Raw genomic sequence first — 20,274 nt, 5'->3', positions numbered from 1 at the left:
TCTCCCAAGCACCATGATCATTTAAAGATAATCAAGAGTCACCTTGCAATGGTGTCAGCCAGCTCCATCAGCACTCACGGGTGCAACCCATCAGACCCTATTGATTTATGTATGTCCAGTCTGCTTAACTGTTCCCTAATCTGATTCTCCTCCACCAAGTCTAAGTCCCCCTTGTACCAGACTTTCCCAGCTTCAGGGGCCTGGGATTCCCAAAAGCCATTTTTACTGGTAAAGACTGAGACAAAGGCAGCATTAAGCATCTTGGCCTTTTCCATGTCATTTGTCACCAGCTCCCCTGCCCCATTCAGTAGCGGGGCCATGTTTTCCCTTGTCTTCTTTTTGCTGTTCATGTACTTGTAGAATCCTTTGTTGTTGCCCTTCACATCCCTCTCCAGATTCAACTCCAGGCCGGCTTTTGGTTTCCTAACCCCATCTCTGCAAGACTGGACAGGAGCTCTGTATTCATCCTGGGTCTCCTGTCCCTGCTTCCACCTTTTGTACACTTCCTTTTTATGTCCGTTAGGACTTCCTTGCTCATCCATGCCTGCCACTTTTGCCTGATATCCTACTTGTTGGGAAGGTCCTTTCCTGAGGTTGGAGATAGTGATCACTGAGTATCAGCCAGCACTTCTGGACCCCTCTTCTTTTCAAGGCCATAGCCCATGGGATTCTTCCAAGCAGAGCTCTGAAGAGGATGAAGTCTGCTCTCCTGAAATCCAGGGCTGTAGTCCTGCTTTTTTCCCTGCTCCCTTCTCTTAGGATCTTGAACTCCATCATCTCATGGTCACCGTAGCCAAGGCTTTCTTTAACTTTCATGTCCCTGACCAGTTCTTTATTATTTGTAAGCATCAGGTCCAGCGAAGCACCTTTCCATCAACTGTGCCAGGAAGTTGTCATCAATGCACTTGAGAAATCTCCTAGGTTGCTTGAACTTTTCTGTATTATCCTTTCATCAGGTATCAGGATGATTCAAGTCCCCCCTGAGGACCAGTTCCTGGGAATGTGACGCTCCTTTAAGTTGTCTGAAAATCAGAATTCAGCCCAAGACTGATAGGAACTAAGGCTACTCTTATAAGTCTGGAAGTGAGGAGAGACATATTCTGCTAGCAACATGTCAAAAGCGTAGGTGATGAGGGTGGGATAAAATACTTTACGACTAATAAGAATCAGTTTGACTGACAATAAGTCTGAGAAGTATTCAGGTAAGGAGATTTTGATCCAGCAAATCTCAAAAAGTATGTTCAGCACTTCTTGGAAGTAAAGTGATCTTCACTCCAACTAAGATTACTTTGGACTTGGAATTCAATAGGACTTTCCACATTGGGAATGCCCTAAAAAAAGGCAGTTATAAAGGCAAAACTTAAGCTGAAAACATTATCAATAGCAGAGGTGAAGATCTTTATAGCCATTCAAAATCTATACAAATAAAACATGTAAAATGTAAAATAAACAGAATATTGACTACAATAAGCATTATGCAAAAGCTTCCTATATCCTAATGCTACCTGAACTCCCTATGTCCCATACCTGATCACCACATTACAAGAACAACAAAAAAGCAACTTTACTCGGGAATAGCTCAGAATAAAAAAATGTTTTGGAGTTGATAAACATTTTAAAGAAACTTCTTTTAACTACAGCTGTGCTAGATAAATAAGTAAAAACAGGATTACTGAGCTGAGGTTTTTTTGAGTGTGGGTTTTTTTTTTTTTTTTAAATTAAGCTTTCATTTCAATGTACAAAAAGCTCTTTGAACTCCTTTTGGATACTGTCCGCTTTGCTCAAAACACTGTTAAAATGAATGGCCTCTTCAGGCCTATTATCCTTTGCTTATGTTTAAATTAGCTTCTACAAAGAAAACTAAATACAAGGATGTTTCTGTTCTTGATATAATTCCCCATGAATCTTAATATAAAATCTTAATAGTTATCTTTGTAGTGCTTGCTTCTTTCTTTAAATCCTAGATTAAAAACATGCTTACCAAATAATTTCCACTGATCTTGTCAATATAGTTTAATTAAACATGATTGCTTCACCATAGGAAAATTAGTGTTACCAAAAGTTAGGGGGTATATAATACTAGAATACTACAGTATTTCTGTAATATTGCAAATAAAAGATCAAAGGAAGGTAAAGTACACATACCTACACATACCAAGTATGTATTGTGATGATAAGTAACAGCTTTGTGCAATGATTTCCATATTTAAATATTCTCCAATTTAGGTTTATTGAAATGACAGTAAATAACCACTCCTAGTAATTTTCGATGTAGACACCTTTAACAGAATTTCTAGTATTTATATAGACACATGTAATTTGGGGAAAGTTAGGACTCAGTAAGGCAGGCAACTGATTTTTTTCTTCCCCTCCATGGTTGATAATGACCACATCCTGATCAATATTGTGCTTCAAATCAGCTTACTCTGTTAAACAAAGATGTTCATCATATTGCTCTTTTGCTTACAACGATCAACTACTGAAGCAGTAAATAATGTTAGTTAAATGGGACTACTAAGGACTCAATGAAAGAAACACTGCAATAATTTATTTAATTCTGCAGCTCCAGAAGCCTTAGAGCTAGTTATGTCAAAGACTGAAATTCTTGTGGAAAAATATTTCACAAGTTTTAAAATTAATTGCAATGATTTCACATGTATGTGAATTTTAAGAAAACTGTAAACAACAAAGATTTTTCCAGTTCTAAGATTAAAAATAGAAACTAACCTTCCAGATTCTGAATAATTCCTCTATCTTCATAGAACTGGACAAAAAGTCCTTCCCGAGAAATATATTAAACTAGCAATACAGAAATAAGAAAGCTAGATCTAAATTTTTAAAAAACTAATTTTAAGAAATCATGACATATCCTTCTTCATGCTTGTCATTGAGACACTGGAATACAATTCCAAGTGATCAACTCTGCAGTTTTGTACATAAGTCATACTGAGATCACAAGAATCTTCACCGATCCTTGCTCTGAATTCCTATGTATTTAGTCTGTCAATTTGTTTTGGAGAACGGCTAAATTTGGTATCTTAATTTTTTTTTTCTTGGTGACTAAACACAACAGCTTCCTCTACCATATTAGTTTCTATGCGATTTCTTCCCACTTTCAAGTTTCATGCAGTTAAACAACTGGAAGTAGACAAGGCCAATTTAGCTGATCTATCGGTAGAGGTGCCTGTGGGCCAAAATGCGAATTCTTGTTTGTCTCTATTTTCAGGAGGAAGTCATTCATTTAATGAGTCCATTCAATTTCAAATGTTCTGTTTTCTTGGTACAATCTCTTGTCTTCGATCCACCTATATCTCAGTCTTAAATTTAAATTTTTCAGTTAGTATGATGGTAGAATTAGGATATTCCCAGCATGCTTCCGCAGGAGTGAAGAATGACAAACTAAGAACAGTGATCCAGAAGCAAAAAGTTTAACCCAAACAATTAAATTTATTGACTCAGGCCATGGACTGAAAAACATTCATGGCTGGGGAACAAATAAAAGCAAACACTAGTAAAATACTTTTTAGAAATACAGCAAATATTGGATAGTTGTGATGGGCTATCGGGAAAAATACAACAATCGCTGAAAAGATTAGGGAAACTAGGTATACTAGTGACAAGCTGCACTACATACTCTAGGGAGTTTCATGTGTCTCACTTTCCATGAATAAAACTGTATTTACACAATAATGCATTTTAGAATGATTCTAAGTATAGTGATCAGCAAATGCAAACATTAGCAAGATGTGCAAAATGCGGTGACGGAATGCAGCCTTCAAAGTGTATGAATACTGTTGCATTCTTTGTGCCCATTATCTATTTTATGGAATATATTTTCAGAACGTAATTTATAATTGAAAAGCATCTATTTCATGGACCCATACTAGCATAGCACGACTCTGATCTAAAGCCTTCATATAAACACAATAATACAAATAAAAAAGGATCTTTATACCACATATAGTGGTGTAAAAATCTTGCTGATAAAAAGTGATATTTTAAATTATACTATAAGCTTCAGATGCAATTCAAATTCTACAAAGCAATGCTGACATTATGCACAGCCCTAAACCTTTTCATTTCCTAATAAATTTACCAGTTCCTTTTTGACAGACTGGAATGTCTTCAAATGCCCTTCCTTTCATCTGTATTATTAGATATATTGCTATGATATGGTATGTCTGTGTGCACACAGAAAAAGAGATATAATATGAAGAGTATACTAGATAAACTACTAGATTACCAACATACACTTGAGCTCAAAGCAAAACCAGTAGGTCAAGTGAAATGATTATCCCCTTTTATTCAGTACTCATGTGGTCAAACTGGGAATACTGTCTACAGCTCTGGACACCCAGTTCCAAGGCACTGAAAAACTGGAATACATAAAGAACCACTAAGATGGTTTGCGGGCTGAAGCACATAGCATATGAGAAGAGATGCAGGGAACTGGGTTTGCTTAACGTGGAAAAAGAGAAAGCCAAGGAGGAATCTAATCACAGTCTTCCACTACCTAAAGGGGGAGAAGACACAGCCCAGGCTCTTTCAAAAAGTGCAGAGTAAGAGCCAGAAGAGCTGTGGAATCTCCATCCCTGGATATTTTCAAAACTTAACTGGGCAAGGCCTTCCTTGAGCAACCTGACCTAACTTTGAGGTTTATCCTGCTTTGAACAGGAGGCTGGACCAGATGACTCCCTGAGGCCCTGTCCTCCTCCAATTTTCCTAAGGTTCTACTCTATTTAAAGAAATACTATATGAATCATAGCTGCACATTATTTTAGATGTAAAATGAAATTACATTTTAAAAGCTATTCTTAGTAGAAACTGAACTTTGTCAGTCCAGTCTAAGTCTTGTGGAAAATGCAAACATGCATGCAACTCATACCTTGGAATCTGTAACTGAAAGGGTAACTTACAGGAACTCTTCAAATGACTAAACTGCTGACCAACATCCACAAAAATGTGCAGTTGTCCCGAGTTCTGACTCAGGACTCAGTGTTGGGCAAACAGCCAGAGTAGACCCCTCATTCTCTTCTTCTTCTCCCATTCTTAAGATTGTCTGGCCTTCCCTACATTTCACCATCTCTTCTCATTTAGCTAGTTCTCAATCCAATTGCAAACTCTCTTTTTCACTTCCCAAACATACATGAGTCAACCCTTCCCTTTTGCGTTCTTCTGTGCTGCTATGGTCAGTGCACTGGCAAGTACGAGACGTTTCTTCCTATGCTGAACTTTGCAAAACCACTTCACACTTGAGTCAACTTAATTTGCTGGCAGTACACCAAACACAAAGTGCCATAGTAGGAATGCTAACGCAAGTAAGTGCTGAAAAAGAGTGTATAACCTTCCTAATGTCATTATGGAGGTGAACAGTAGGGAAGAAGGCTTTTTAAAAATTTCTAATAAAAATAATGGAAGTAATCAAATTAATCTTAAAATGGAGCTTAATACATATAAAACCAAGCTTCTTTGTGATAGCAAAGCAATGAGCTCAGGGACAGGGCCATTACTTTCAATCTTTTGCCAAAGGCTGCCCAAGTGGGGAATATTCAATTGTTATGTTTTGTTTAATATTTTATCAGCTAATTCCTAAGTGAACTCAATTCTTTTTTCATACAGATTTTTCCAAAAGATTCCCCATGCCACTGTAAGCGTATTTTTAGGGCTTGCTGATCGTTAGCCAGAAGTCTAAAGCTGCAGCTAATATTTTCGGTAAGTTTTTTGATAGTTGCGAAATAGTCAGGGGAGGCTCCTTCACTATTTGACTACCAGATCGTACATCATTTAAAGCAGGAAAAATGCACCTTTTGTACACGTATGCTCCAATGAAAATCCTCTGGTGAAGATACCTATGAGCTAAACTTTGTGGAGAAAATAATCTAGCACTGGATAAAGGATATGTAACTTTAGAAAGCCAAGTCTGATATTTGGAAGCCAAGTTTGTTGGCTCCATAGTAACCACTTCACCTCACTGCCTATGCAGACATGCTTTGCATTTTAGTTCACTTTTACAGACTTGCTCTGTTGTTTACTTTCATTGTCTTTGTGAAAAAGTGGAGACAGAATTAGTACAAAGCTATCACAGGCTAGGACAAGACAGGCTAAGATTCTGAAGGGACTTCTGAAAAGTATGTTTTAAATTCTATGTTTAAAGTCAACATAAATATAACAAATATGCAGATTAAAGACAAGGCTTATTGCTTCAAATGAGGAGTTTGAAGAGCTGCTGCACTGTAACAAGGGGTTACTTCTTAGAAAAATTACAATAACTACTCTAAAAACATTTACTCTAGTTTGCATAAGTAAAATGGGTACGCCTTGCTGAATCATTCTGTAAAATCAGCTCAATCCATTTATATAAGTAGCAGCAAATGTCGTCAGAGTAGAAGACAGGAATGAGGAACAGGAAAGTTCTTTTACTACCTGTAAGATCTATTCATACAGATAACTTCAAGATTCACATCCCGACCTAGTCCTCCCATTGCTCTGGGCACCCAGGGCTGTTATGAGAATGTCGGTATATTCACATATAAGGCTTAAGGCTTGTTCAGTCAAGCATCACTGGGCTACCAAATTACAGTTTTTAATATATGCTTTGTGAAAAAGGAATCTATAAATTCAGATTTAACTGTACAATAAACTAGCACCTATACTGTTCAGCACAAATATACTCTTCTCAATACAAAGGTTACATGATTATCCTGTTCTGTTAAATATATTAAAAAAATGTTTGAAATATACATTAATCATGGCTCTCCTCTTGTAAGTGATCAGTCTGGCCACATTACTACTGAGGATGAAACTGCTGAAGAGGAGCTCCTGCCAAGTACAGGAACTCTGTATGTCCCTGCACAAACTATTTTGACCCCATAAAATATACAATGTTTTATAAACATGAAACAGTACAGAAGTAGAATTGTCTCCTCTTTATCTTGGTGACAAGCAATGGATGGTGGTGTCAATATTTCTAACAAATCTCTGTCTAAAATGTACAGTGCACTAGAACAAATTGGTTTAGCTTCATTCTAATGGTGGGTCTGATCCGCTTTGCTGCATGAGAGACAAGTGAGAAAGGATTTTTTAATAAATTAGATAATTTTCTATAAAGCAACAATGACCTACAGTTATCTCTTTATACAAATATTTCATGCAATTTATTTAGTAAGATTCACCCTTGCTTCACAATCATGCTAATAGGGATGCTATTGGGTCAACTACATACAAATTATAATGTATTCTGCACTATACTGATTCCCAACAGAGTCCTTAATTGGCAACAGATATTAATGCAATCCTCCTATACACAATTTCTAACAATTTCAGAATGAACCAATTCCGTTACTTAAGGAGAGGCAGAGATGCTCCTTTCAATTCCTGAAATAAATATCTTGTGCTCATTACTTTGTAAGGCTATCTCAAAATCTTCAGACACCAAAAAACCAAACACTCTAGAACTGTGACAAGTTACTGCTCAAGTGTGCACTGAAAAAGAGGTTCCCCTTGAACTGATTAATGGAAAAATTCTTTAGAAAACATTTGTACAGAAAATGAAAATTAAATGCATTTGTATTTATATTACTGAATGACACTAATATTAAAAATTTCCATTACTGCTGTCTTTGACACTTTAAAAAAAAAAAAAAAGGTACATTAGCTACATTTGTACTTCCACTACAGCAGCTGCAAAAAGAGAACACTTTATACTGAGATCACATTAAATAAAGTAAAAAAAAAAATAAAAATCTTATAAAGTTTGAAGGTTTACTGAAAAGCCTGCTTTTCAGTACAACTGTTTTCCCGTACAGTATTTTTTTCCTAACACCACTATAACACACTATTTGCATACACACAAATGTCATGCTAACTGCTTCTGAGAGCTATCAACATTGTTTCTATTATAAGATTAACAATAATATATTTTACATTATTTTACCCTATATTAGCCACGTTTGCTCTTGACATTTCTTTAGAATGAATGGTTGGCTGAGGTAGACTGCTAGGTGATTATCTTAAATTATTAACTTATCCCAGTGAGTCATTAATTCACAGAAAATGACCAGCTGCTCTGAAGACATTACTGAATTCATGGTTTTGTCAGATATGGAAAATGTACTCTTACACTGTACTGATGAAGATTTGCTAAATATTAGCAGACATCATAAAAGAAAGAATTATTTGGCAATAAAATATATTGTCAATTATTTCATTAAAAGCATAAGCTGTGCAGCACAGTTTTAATTAAATTAATTCTGCAATGAACAACAGGACACATCCCCAAAATAGTCTGTATTTTAACTGTGGTTCCTAAATGATGAATTACCTGTAATATTACAAGTGAGGATCAGTGTGTAACCTAAGAAAAAAACCTGGCCTGTGGTTGAATCTACATGGGCCCCAAACACAAGCCTGAACTCAGGTTCTCCATATGATATCTGTGAAGCACAGGCAAGGTTCAAGAGTACAGTTAAAAAAACCCCCAAAACCACAACAAACAAACCAACCAACCCAACCCATAGATCTAAATAAAATCCTTCTGCGCTCAGATCATGCTAGGGTGCTCAAGTCTAAAATGGTGTCAGAAAGGACAAGTCTTCAACTTAAGAAGCATATAAAAACTCTATTTGCTATGACAGGGTATATCAGACTAAGGAGAAAGCTCTAGTAGTTACACAAAAGAATCATATTAATATAAAACCTCCAATAAGTGAGCAAGAAATCCCAGATCCAGAGATATCCTAATCCTTGTGAAAGCTTACTGTGTCAGATTTTCAAAATTCTTTAAATTTCATTTCCCAAGCTAACAATGGAAATACTAAGGCTCAATACATTTTTATATCAATAACCTGATTAATGTTATTGATATTAGTTTTGCTAACTAATTGGTCTATACATTTAGCTGCCAGTTTATTAAGTAATAGTAAAACATCAGGAAATTGAAAATGCTTTGAGAAAAATATGGAAGAATATGAAGACTAGTAGTGATCCGTAGGGAATCCAGGTGACTTGTATTATTGGATGTATCACTGATAAATGCTACTCAAAACCTGCTGGTCATTCATCTGCTTAAAACAGTACAATAATCAGAATGTTGTAAGCTAACTCTACAGACAATTTCTAAAACTAAATGTATTACAGACTCCACAAATTTCTTTTCATCTTTCATATTGTAATTTCAAACTGAAATTGGATTTCCTATAAAACTCCTTTATTTATAAAACTATGCAAGCTACTTAAAGAATAAAATTGTATTAAGGAATTAGATTTCATTTCATTGCAACTGAAACAAAGCAGGTTTGCAACTAAAGGATTTGATCTTAAAATGGACAAAATTTAAGAAATAACGTGAACTAATTATTGGGGATAATTGATATGAAGGGTTCAGGATTTGGATATGAACTACCTAATACTTGTATCCACAGTGGGGGGTGGGGAAAGGGGGAGAAAGAACTGAAGGAAAAAGTTCTGCACTTTCATGAGTCCTCTAGATTAAGAAGTACATGCCTAGATGACAAAATACAAGATGGGTTTATCAAAGGCAGATAGAAATTGAAACAGAAATTTTTAGATGAAGAAAATATGTATTTATAAAGCACCTTACATACCAGACCACTGGAAGCGATGAAAGAGACTACAGTGGAGAAAGAACCAGCTAATCAGATGGGACAGAAGTCTATATTGAACAGGGAACTCTCCGGCTGGGACTGTTTTCCATCAGAGCTACTCAACAGCTGGTTTGAGGCTCATCCTCATTATTATTATTTTCTCAAAAGCACGCAACTGTTAATGAAATCCGTTACTATAAAGTTAGAGGCTTTGCAAATACAAAGGCCTTATTGTAAATACAGAACGACCCTAAGGAAACCCAAAGGAGACGACAGATAGCCAAGCAAAGTGCTCATAAACACAAAACTATGCTCTTCAGAACTAAGTTGGAATCAGACCAACCATGAGAAAGATCCGAGTAGAGCATTATCACAGAATAATTTAAAGCACCTATACATGAAGTAGCTGTTGAAAAGGAACTGTAATTCTAAGCTGTCCCTTCCTCTGAAAAAGGAAATACATGACACAGTTAAGCCATCACGTAGAATACAGTGTTCCAGCCTGATCAAATTAACTCCTCTGAATTTTGCTTCTAATTTAGAAATGCTAATTTTGAATCTGGTGTATCATTCAACTTTGCACAGTATATCTTGGGTCATGCCAAAACACACTGAATAGTCCAGTTTCAAGAAAGATTACTCCAACTGCAGCAGGTGCAATGAAGGACCATTAGGATGCTCAAGAGAACACAGAGTCTATTTTGCAAGATTGAGACAGACTGGCATATTTAGACTGACAAAATAAAAAAGGATATGAGTTCTTTCTATATACACATCAGAAGGGTAAATACTACAAGAAGAAAAGTTAATCAAACTAGAAAACAGTACTGGCACAGGGAGAGTTTGTATCCATTAGCTAGGAATAGACTTAAGAGTGAAAATGAGAAATTTTCTGTCCATGAGAAAAATGAAGAAATACCTTCTTGACATAACCTTCTACAAGGGTAGCAACAGCAAAGACAGCTTTACATGTTTATGAACTACAGTCTATGATGCAGTTGGCAACTATGACAGAGGACTGAATTTGACCTGAGGGAAACTGTTTTGTTCTATACTCCCCCCTCCCCCCTTTTTTTTCCCCTAAGAAAATACCAGCTGAAATAATTCTAAATTCTGTAGCCAAAAATCTAAAATATATCTGCTGCTTACTAAAAACAGCAGTGTAAATATACCCCCAAGTAAAAGAAACATTGCAAGGTAAAAAATCTTTGAAGAGATTGCCAACTGATTTGGGATTTGCAAAATTAACACTATAGATTAATCCTTGTACTGGAAGAGAATCTCAGTACAGGAAATAGGGCTTAGACATTGTGCCCTATTTGACTAATGGGAATGCACTAGGTGTTGAACTAATTGACTTTATACACGTTTTATATACAAGGTGAAAATTATTCTTATCACAGTACTAAGACCTGTATCCATGACAAGAAGAGGGCAGTTTCCTAAACTACAATGCAGAAAGCAAATCAGAGGCTGGATGGTAGCTGACAAAGCCTGAAGCGATTGTTCACATGAAACACCAGACCAATGTGTATCTCAAACAAGCTTTCCTTAAGGGAAGAGGTAAAAAGTATATCCGTAGTCCCACTACATTCTTAGGCTTTTATTTGCAATGAATATCACAAGGCTATTTCACATGGAAATATGACCCCATTCAAGTCAGTATTAGACAGATATACAACCTGGGAAAATAAAAATTACAAGCTGTCAAGAATTGACAGTAAATTCTTCTTTTTGATCTAGGAAATGGTGGCTGGTAACATCAGAACTTGAGAGCAGCAACCTAGATTGTCTGTACAGAGATTACTGAATTGACTCAGTTCTTAATTTTTCACTATACCAGCCTCCTCTGGTTTTACAATATTTGTTTTATAGTAAATATTAGTGGTAAAGAGTGTCACTAAAGATATATGGACTCAGAAGTCTAAGCAAAAAAATAGTTAAATGTAATACAGCTCATTTGAGAGTGAGGTTTGTTTTTTTTTTTTTAATAAGCACTCTGAATATTACATTAGCAAAGCATCACTCTGAATCATTGGAGATAAAAAATATAATGTTTCCAAGTTAAATGCCTAAACAAAATATACTCTCAAATTAGCTTCACTAAACAAATCTTCCAATAACATCTCACTTAGCAAGTCCCTGCATAGAAACTTGCAAAGAGTCTGCTCTGCAAAATACCACAGCAATTTCATGAAGGCTGGTAAACTGCATCATGCACGTCCACCTTAAGAGCTGCTAACCAAACCTCTAGAATCCATAAGAGAAAAAGAAATGCGCATATCCACGTAGCTAACACATTCCAGTAAATTCCCTCTTCCTTAAACAGTAGGCGACATTGCCTTGAAGGCTGTAGGAAAATGTGTATGGCAACAAGTAGACAGAGAAACAAAGAAATATTTGTTTCTATCATTGTGAGAACAAGATACACCTATTAAACCACAGTCTGTATAAGCTCTGGTGCATACTGATCACCATGGCATATCCTAAGAATGAAAAGAACTTCAATGTGACCTATATTCTATGTCTTCTTAGAGCCTGGGAAGCACCCTTGAATCTAATTTTAAAAGCTACCATGTAAAACCAATTAGGGTAGGATCCACTAAGCAAATCACTTTTGAAGGCCTCTCCTGTAACAAGCTACAAAGATGAAACAGCTTTACAGATTTACTGCCTAATAAAAGGAAGGGAAAAGTTTGAAAAATATGAAGAAACTGTGTAATATCTTTTTTTAATGAAGGTGACACTTGAAATTCTAGTTACATCATATTATTGTACTATATATATTTTTTTATTTCTAGGTTGTATTCTCACCACACATCCTGTTACACCTGCATTATTTAAACACCACTAACAGATTAGCTGCCAATTTAACTGCTTTACTACCTGATCTTGCTCAAAGAAAATATTACTTGAACGCTACTATAAGTTAACACCAGCATTTTAATAAATGGAATTGTAATGCAGCAATGAAATCATGGGGAGCTGTCAAGAAAAAGGTGATCAAGTCCTTTGTATTAAATTGAGTATATTTTACTTTGAGAAAAACCTGTGGCTTTGTTAAACTCACCATCACCACCCACCCACACACAATCCCTGCCGCCCTTTTAATTAATCCTGCGGGACAAATTTAGTTTTTACTGTAAAACCTAGCAAATGAAGTGTGCATAATGATTTTGTTAAATCTTAAATTACTCTTTTAATTAATTGGTAATTTCCTCAGCATACTGTACTGTCTACTGAAGTGACATTATTGAGTACCCCAAATGCTTTTCACACTACAGAGGGGAAGGAAAAAAAAAAAAAAAAAGAAGAGCAATAGATACAAGAAACAACACCCCTCCGTGGGAAGTAGGAAAAAAAAAAATCACTGGTTGTAACAGGACTGGTGAGAGGTTAAGAGCCCTCAGTGCTTCATAAATAGATTTTAAAATAAAAAAGATGACATGTGGCAATACAGTTTCTATATTGTAACATCATGACTTCGTCTCTCGACTTGCACAGTTCCTGGAGAAGCATGTTACAGGGATTAAATCCCTTTGAATGTTAATGTGTTCCTCTTTTGAACCACAAAGAATATTAATCCTCTTCCCCTCATCTACCAACAGCTGCACTGTTTTTTCCTACTTGACAGAGTGGAACCAGATTGCATGGCATGATTGACTGAACGTAAATATTGCTATTTGGTTTTGAACTGCTTAGTTTTTGTGGAAATTTAACAAACCTGGCATCAGATTATCTGCAGCACAAATAAGAGTAAGTGTTCAGGTACCTAGAAACCTCTTTCTAAACAATTACATCAGAGGAATTGTAAAAATAATTTATTACCTTATTAAAAAAATTAACACACTTTATAATCCCCTTGAACATTTACAATGACTAGTATAGGAAGTCAGACTGGAACGTTCCCAGAGAAAGGGCATGCATGTGTGTACACAAATACACATGCATTTATAAATATATAGATTATGGAAAAGTGAGCATTAAAGCAAACAGCTACAGTTCAGCTCAGGCATGATTCCAGCATATACGTCTAGAGTCACACATAAAATCTTTATGAATTAATCTCAACCCTATGCATAACTCTCATTGAACTACTTCATACAGTTTGCGAAAGGACTCTGATTTCAACAAAAGCTAGATAACATAAAACAAGAATATGCAGGCTAACCATAAAATAAATCCACTAAATTTCCATTATCAAAATAAATATTTTCACACATTTGAAGAGTCCTAAGTCAGATCAACTGCCAGAGCGCTTTTCATTCAGACTTAAATGTACAACTGACTGATAAGCTAATACAAAACATGGTCTCTATATATAATCCTTTAGAGCCCCAAACTTCAAAGCTGGGAAACAAATCTCATTATATTTACTACTCTGAATTTTCACAGATATTTTACAATCATTTTCACACTTTGGCCATCTCTATCTTTGAATTAGTTAGAAATATCAACACTGCAGAAGCAGATTATGTATAAATTAATAAGAAACTAGCATAGTTCATGTTCAGAAAAAGAGATTCTGCTGATTAATTAATGGAAGCTTCCAATCCATTAAAAAAACCACCTCAAAAGACCATCACCTTTCTGACACTGTACTACAATATTGAAGCCTTTGGCATAAATTATTATTTACAATTAATGCATGCTGTGCTGATGCACTTTTCAAAAATCATGGTACTATTGAGAATGTCTAGCAATGTTATGCTTCATTTATTTCTGTAGTTCAAAAGCAGCCCAGCCTGTTAGATAGTGTACAGGCTTAAAATGATAAGGTAGAAAAGACTAAGTATTTGCATATCAACTACAAATGTTAGTATCATACATGACCTGGCCGAGGAACTTAACATGAGAATTGCAGTGCACTTTATTCTAAAGGATGCTTAACAAAAATCTACTCTCTCGTATTTATGATATGAGCTATATCTAAGTACTAAGAGTTATTAACATACTTTAAAAATAATCACAAAGCTATTTTAAACAGGAATATGACTGCATTTAGGATTTTATTTATTTAAAAAGGTATTTATGCATACGTATTCTTTTCAATTCATCTTGGATACTTTAATAGAGACAAAACTCTTGATTACCTTGCATTTTCCACTGAGGTACCATTACACCCAAGAACATAAGGGTAACAGTCTGCTACATGCACAGAGGCTCTTACCCCAGGGTTAAAACAAGGTAATTCAAGGTAGCTTGAGTGTGCAGTGGTGGATTTATAATCCAAGATAGAAATCTGCACCGAGACAGTCATGTAGCATTTGCCATGTAGCACCTCGCTGCCTGGCGAGCCATAAAAAACCAAGCACATCTCCCACAAAATAGATAATTAGATAAATAGAGACGTGGTAAGAGAAGTGTAATCTGGGGAAAGAAAAGCATGAAAGACATAAAAGATGACAACCTTTGGATTCTAAAAGAATTCAAAAGTGTTTAAATATCATGGCTGGGTAGAAGAGAGATTTTCAGATGATATGAAAGTTTAAGTCAGAAAATTTAGCATCTAGTTCTACTACAATAGTTTTAGTACTGAAAACATATTTAGTTCTTTATGGCTTACAAAGGTGAACCACATCCTAAGCCCCTGCTTTCTAGTAATTAAAATACATCAAATAGAAAAGAATGGTGAGTTTGTGAAACAGTGTTGGTAAGATCAGATGGAAGGACTTTGTCCAAAGACTCTGGAGTAAGGAAAAATGAACTAGACTTCATTCTAGCTCTGTGTGTCTGAGAATACTAGATCTTATCTCTATTAACACTAATCATACATTCTCTAGTCTGGTATATTAGACTTAAAAGTGAATACAAATGAAATGAATACCCACCTTACTGCATTTCACACAAGTCTGGCAATTGAGAAACAATGTTAAGACAAGTAATTGTCTAAGCACTGCATAGAAGTTAAAAATCATGTTGTTTGTTTAGCTATTTTTCATACAGAAGCACAGACAGATTTTGATGTACTCTCAATTCAAGGAAAGAGGGGGTGGGAAGGTGAGAAGAGGAAGAAAAGTGCTTCACATAGCTTAACACTGACCCATTCAAGCAGTTGAGGAGCAGCTTGGAACAGCTCCAAAGGCTAAAGCAGCTCTCTTTCCAGTTTTACTTGGCCAGATGGAAGATGAACACATTTCAGGATTTCAAGCAGTGCTTAGGCTTAGAATATCTTATGTGTTACTCCATTTTTAGCTTTAAAAAAACCCCAAAACTTATTTGCTTATTTCAGGTAGTATTTGATTAAAACGTTTTGGGGATAACGAGATGTAGCATACTGGGGAGGCTGGGCCTGGGGAAGGGGAAGAAAAAAGACCCTAAACAAAAACGGGGAAACAGTAAAATGGAAGAACTCTCAGAATCTGGTTCATGTAGTAGCACCATCCCACCCTCCATAGCAATCCTTCCCCCTTCACCCCCCAACTCAGGTAGAACTTTTATACATAGCTGAACATAATTATTCCATCTCCTTATAAATGTTAATCCAAAATATAGAAGTATGATGGTTTGTTTCAGATTAAATTCTAGCTGCTTCTCTGTATCAATGCTTCTGTTTATTATCTCTTAATGTAATGATTTTTTCACTATTTCATCTTATATTCCTTATTTATCTGTTAGTCTTAAACTTCACTATTACTTATGCACATTACAATGCTCATGAGATTACACAGCCTTTTAATGGACACCATGAGAAATTCTGTATGCGATCCAGGTACTCCAAATATGCTATTACTGCTTTCTAGTAGTTAAGGCTAATGCCATCACATGAATTAATATGACAGAAATGTAATAGATGCTTCCATTAGATTTAAATGATAGAATCCTATGCTTTCTTTGTTAAAGGTCTGGGGTTCAGTCACCCCTTGTAGTCTCTTCTGCCGCAGATCTGCATCAGATCATTTTAAAAATCAATACTGATAGCTTTAAACTAATATGTACTGTAAAAAGGATTCTCTTAAAACTCAAAGAACTGCAGAGCAATAAAGGGGCACTGGAGGACAAGAACACAATGGTTAAAAAACTACTAAAGAAATTAACTTGCCTTGCTCTTTACTAATCAGGGTCACCAACAGAACCTACAATACAATAAAATAGCATGCACTGTTGATAGGAGACATTGCTTTATCCTCAAGGAAATTTCTTTTGCAGTTGTCCTCCAAGTTTAATCTTACTGCCATGGCATCTCTTATTCTTTCTGCTAGCTCAGAAGCAGGGTAGAGCTTAATAAGCTATCAATGGAAGAATTAAAAGTAGACCATAAACTGAAATTACACACTAATAAAAGGAACACTGAAATGCATAACTTGATTTTTTTCACACTTTACAGTATTGTTAGATTTTAAGTCACACCATCTGTTTAGTGAAATAATGCTCAATGAAATACCAGTTCTAAGCAGGAAGTCAGAGGCAATTTACAACTCATATAAGGTTTCTTTCCAGGCAGAGAAGAAAGGAACAGCAGAAGAGCTTAAGCTTGTATTGAGAAGACTAAGATTTTTAAGCCTATACCCTTTCTAGTTTTATAAGGGCTATACAAGCTAAAAATCTTCTTTCTTACCCCATCCATTCCAGATTTCCTTTCTGCTACCAATTTATTTGCTTAGTTCTGATTCAGAAATTCAGACAACTTTTTTCTGAGGTATAATACTGGAAAATATTTACTAAAAGGAGATGATTTCAACTTACCTGATGAAGATCATTGCCCAAAACATATTCCTGAAAGTAACCCGGTGCAGCAGATGATGCTCTAATGGCCTGCCACAGTTTATACTGACAGCCTCCAATATAATGAGACTTAACACCAGGAAAGTGATTGTAGTTTCTAAAAACAAATGCTTTCAGTGGTGTTCCTCTGTTTACAATGGTGCTTACTGCAGCTACCTAGTGAGTTAGGAGGAACAAAAATAGTTATATATGGTGATAATAGTAACAATAATATGAGAATGACAGCTTCCCACAATATGAAGTTCAATTTATACATTAAATGTGTCTCTGGAATCCCACTCAGTTCATTATTTATTTACTTTTTTTATAATGCCTATCTAAAATTTAAAAAGTCAAAGTAAAAAAACCCAAACCCAACAACAAAACCTCCTCAAACTCCCTAAAGAAAATGCTATTTTTAACCTGAAATTAATTGTTTCCACTGGCTATTCTGTTTCTACCAATATCTATCCATTGATACTTAAACAAAAAGCTGGTGTCATCTATATGATTTTAAAATGTTTTGCCTTTATGAATAGTAGTTCATTCTCAAAAGTCTGTAACCAGCAATACAACCATGCCATTAAATACGAATGTTAGAAACATCAATATATTTCTTTCTCCAAGAAAATTACTACTTAATGTTGCAACCCAAGTTAAAGGATTGCAGGAAGACTGTCTCCCAAAGAAAAAAAAACAAAAGAATCAAACATAAATCTTTCAAGGTTTTTCGTAAGGACCCTGAAATGTCAGTAACAAAATCGCGTATGTAAATCTAAGTGAAAAGCCAAAATGGGATTTCCATAAAACAAAACATATGACTGCAAAAAAATTACACCTTACAGATATAATCACATGAGGTGAGAGTACCTATAGTTACGCATGAGTGTTAGAATGTGCAAGACCTTTCAGTGATGATGCACCCAGCCTGGCACTGTCAGAACAATACTCTTCAGCAGCCAAGCAGGTGTTCAATTCTGTTTACTATTATACAGAGTAGGGTGTTTTTGTGAAACATTACTCAACAGCACTAGCAGGTGATGCTGTGATATCACTGTATTCATTTCCATACATAAGTTAAATCATTTAATTCACAATAAGGCCATCCTTTAGAAAAGAAAACAAGAAAAGTATAACTTCTATATGACAATGCAGAAGCAAAACACATGCATGATTCATACTCCATCACTTGATGGAGAAAAAGTTTCCTGGTTTTGTCAAAAGGAAGGTTTGGTTCTAAGCACTACTAGAAGCAGTAAGAAAAAACACTTTGGAAAATTTAATAGAAAATTTATCAAACCAGTGCTTGAATTTCTTTTTGGTAATACCCATATACACTTCCACTTCATTATGCAGTCTAAGTTGTAAAGTGCTGAGCACCTTCTGGAAAAATTCATCTCACCATGAATTTAACAGCAGCAGAGCACACAACTGCATGTTTTATTTTGATTTTGCTGTGCCTTGTAAAGAGTGCCACCACTGCCAGCACTACAAAGTGATTACTGGGAACAGCTAGTTTCAACTCTATTTATATTGACATTTTATTACTGAAGAACATGGAAGGAAGCCAAAGACCCCGGTTCAAAGATAACTTTCAAGTCAATGTAGGATTGCTTCTCTCTCAGAAAGCAACATACCACTCCAGCCTTTTCATGTCCTTGTTTTAGACATGGACTAGGAACGCAGTCACTCAAGCAGCACATGTTTCTATGTTTAGAAAAATGTGAATATCTTCCATTTAACACTAAAGCATTGAATATAGTGCTATGACACCAAAACACCTGTTAATTACAGATTGTTCTGAAATATGTGCTATTATATTTCTCTTCTTCACACCCTATCCTTCACCAAAAATAAAATACCCATGCCTTCTCATCTTTCACTCTCGTGCTGCTGCTGTATATAACACCCCTCCAATTAATCGGTGCCCTTTATATCATACAGGAAGAGTAGAGAGCTCAGGGCCTACGAATGCGACTGGAGAAAACCTGGCAATCCAGATAAAGTGAGGAGAAACCCTGCTCTCTCACTACACAATAATACACATCACAGCTGACGTGACAGGATCTCCAGAAACTAGAATTCTCTTATATGAAAAAACAAACTTTGCACAACTTCAAGAAGTTGACCTAGTATTTCTCTGATTATAAGCCTTCTAACATCTCTGAAACATATTCTAACTTAAAGTATTAAATAAAAATATGAGAAACTGCTGCAGAAGTTTAGGAATCTAATGAATTTTTATCCTTTAAAAGCATGGGCTATCTCATATGGAAACTTGGAGAGTGTATCAACACTCACGCTGTTTATCCAATATTCTTCTAGGGATAGTACTTTTACTCAGAACTGTTAAAAGTACTTGTGGAATACACAATATTTACCTTAGAAAACTGTACTTACCTTTGGACATTTGGAATTTCTTGCAGTTTCAATCATAAGATTTGAGCCCATTTTTTCTCTACAAATAAGTAAAAAATTGAAAATGCTCCATCAGTTTAGCATGATCAAAAGACATACATTTTTATCATCCTTACTTCTGAGAACTTTACGTTTAAAAGAAACAATGCTTGGATTTCACTTAAATAATCAGATTTCTACAGTTGCCTTCAATGGACCAATATTTCAAACCTTCTAGGCCGTTGGAAATAAGTCTGAAGAGCGACTGAGGTCTTGATTCAGTTACTGGCTTCACCGCATACTCAACCATAAATCATCAGGATTACTCGACTACTTTGTGAGAGGAAACCAAAGTATTTTGCTACATTTAAGAATCAAAAAATTAACATCTTTATTGAGCAGTTTTATAGTAATGAAAATTATTCTCCTGAACTGTTATGAAAACAAAAGCTAAGGAAAGAGAGATGCCATTCTACAGGATTCAGAAGAAAGTTAAAACATCTACATGTAATCTTCCATAACAATAATTCAGTAGGCATTTAACATCCCTTTTTGAGGTGGAATTTTTTCA

General features: G+C 35.5%; 1 protein-coding gene across 7 annotated transcripts in view; it reads right to left on the bottom strand.

The window, feature by feature from the left end:
* Nucleotides 1-20,274, bottom strand: part of PNPLA8 (patatin like phospholipase domain containing 8) — a 40,415-nt gene that overhangs the window by 5,022 nt on the left and 15,119 nt on the right. For 5 of the 7 annotated variants that reach the window (XM_030014209.2, XM_030014207.2, XM_030014213.2 and 2 more), the window contains exons 7-8: nucleotides 19,707-19,764; nucleotides 17,289-17,483 (exon numbers count right to left, since the gene is read on the bottom strand). In XM_030014209.2, the coding sequence (XP_029870069.1) occupies nucleotides 17,289-17,483; nucleotides 19,707-19,764 (253 nt within the window). Of the gene's footprint in view, nucleotides 1-569; nucleotides 1,078-1,106; nucleotides 1,332-17,288; nucleotides 17,484-19,706; nucleotides 19,765-20,274 lie in introns of those variants that run through there. The other 2 variants (XM_030014214.2, XM_041123494.1) reach the window with 2 other exon arrangements.

Source organism: Aquila chrysaetos, chromosome 5 (assembly GCF_900496995.4).
Source record: "Aquila chrysaetos chrysaetos chromosome 5, bAquChr1.4, whole genome shotgun sequence".
NCBI classification, from domain to species: Eukaryota; Metazoa; Chordata; class Aves; order Accipitriformes; family Accipitridae; genus Aquila; species Aquila chrysaetos.
This window is presented reverse-complemented; position numbering and strand designations above follow the sequence as displayed.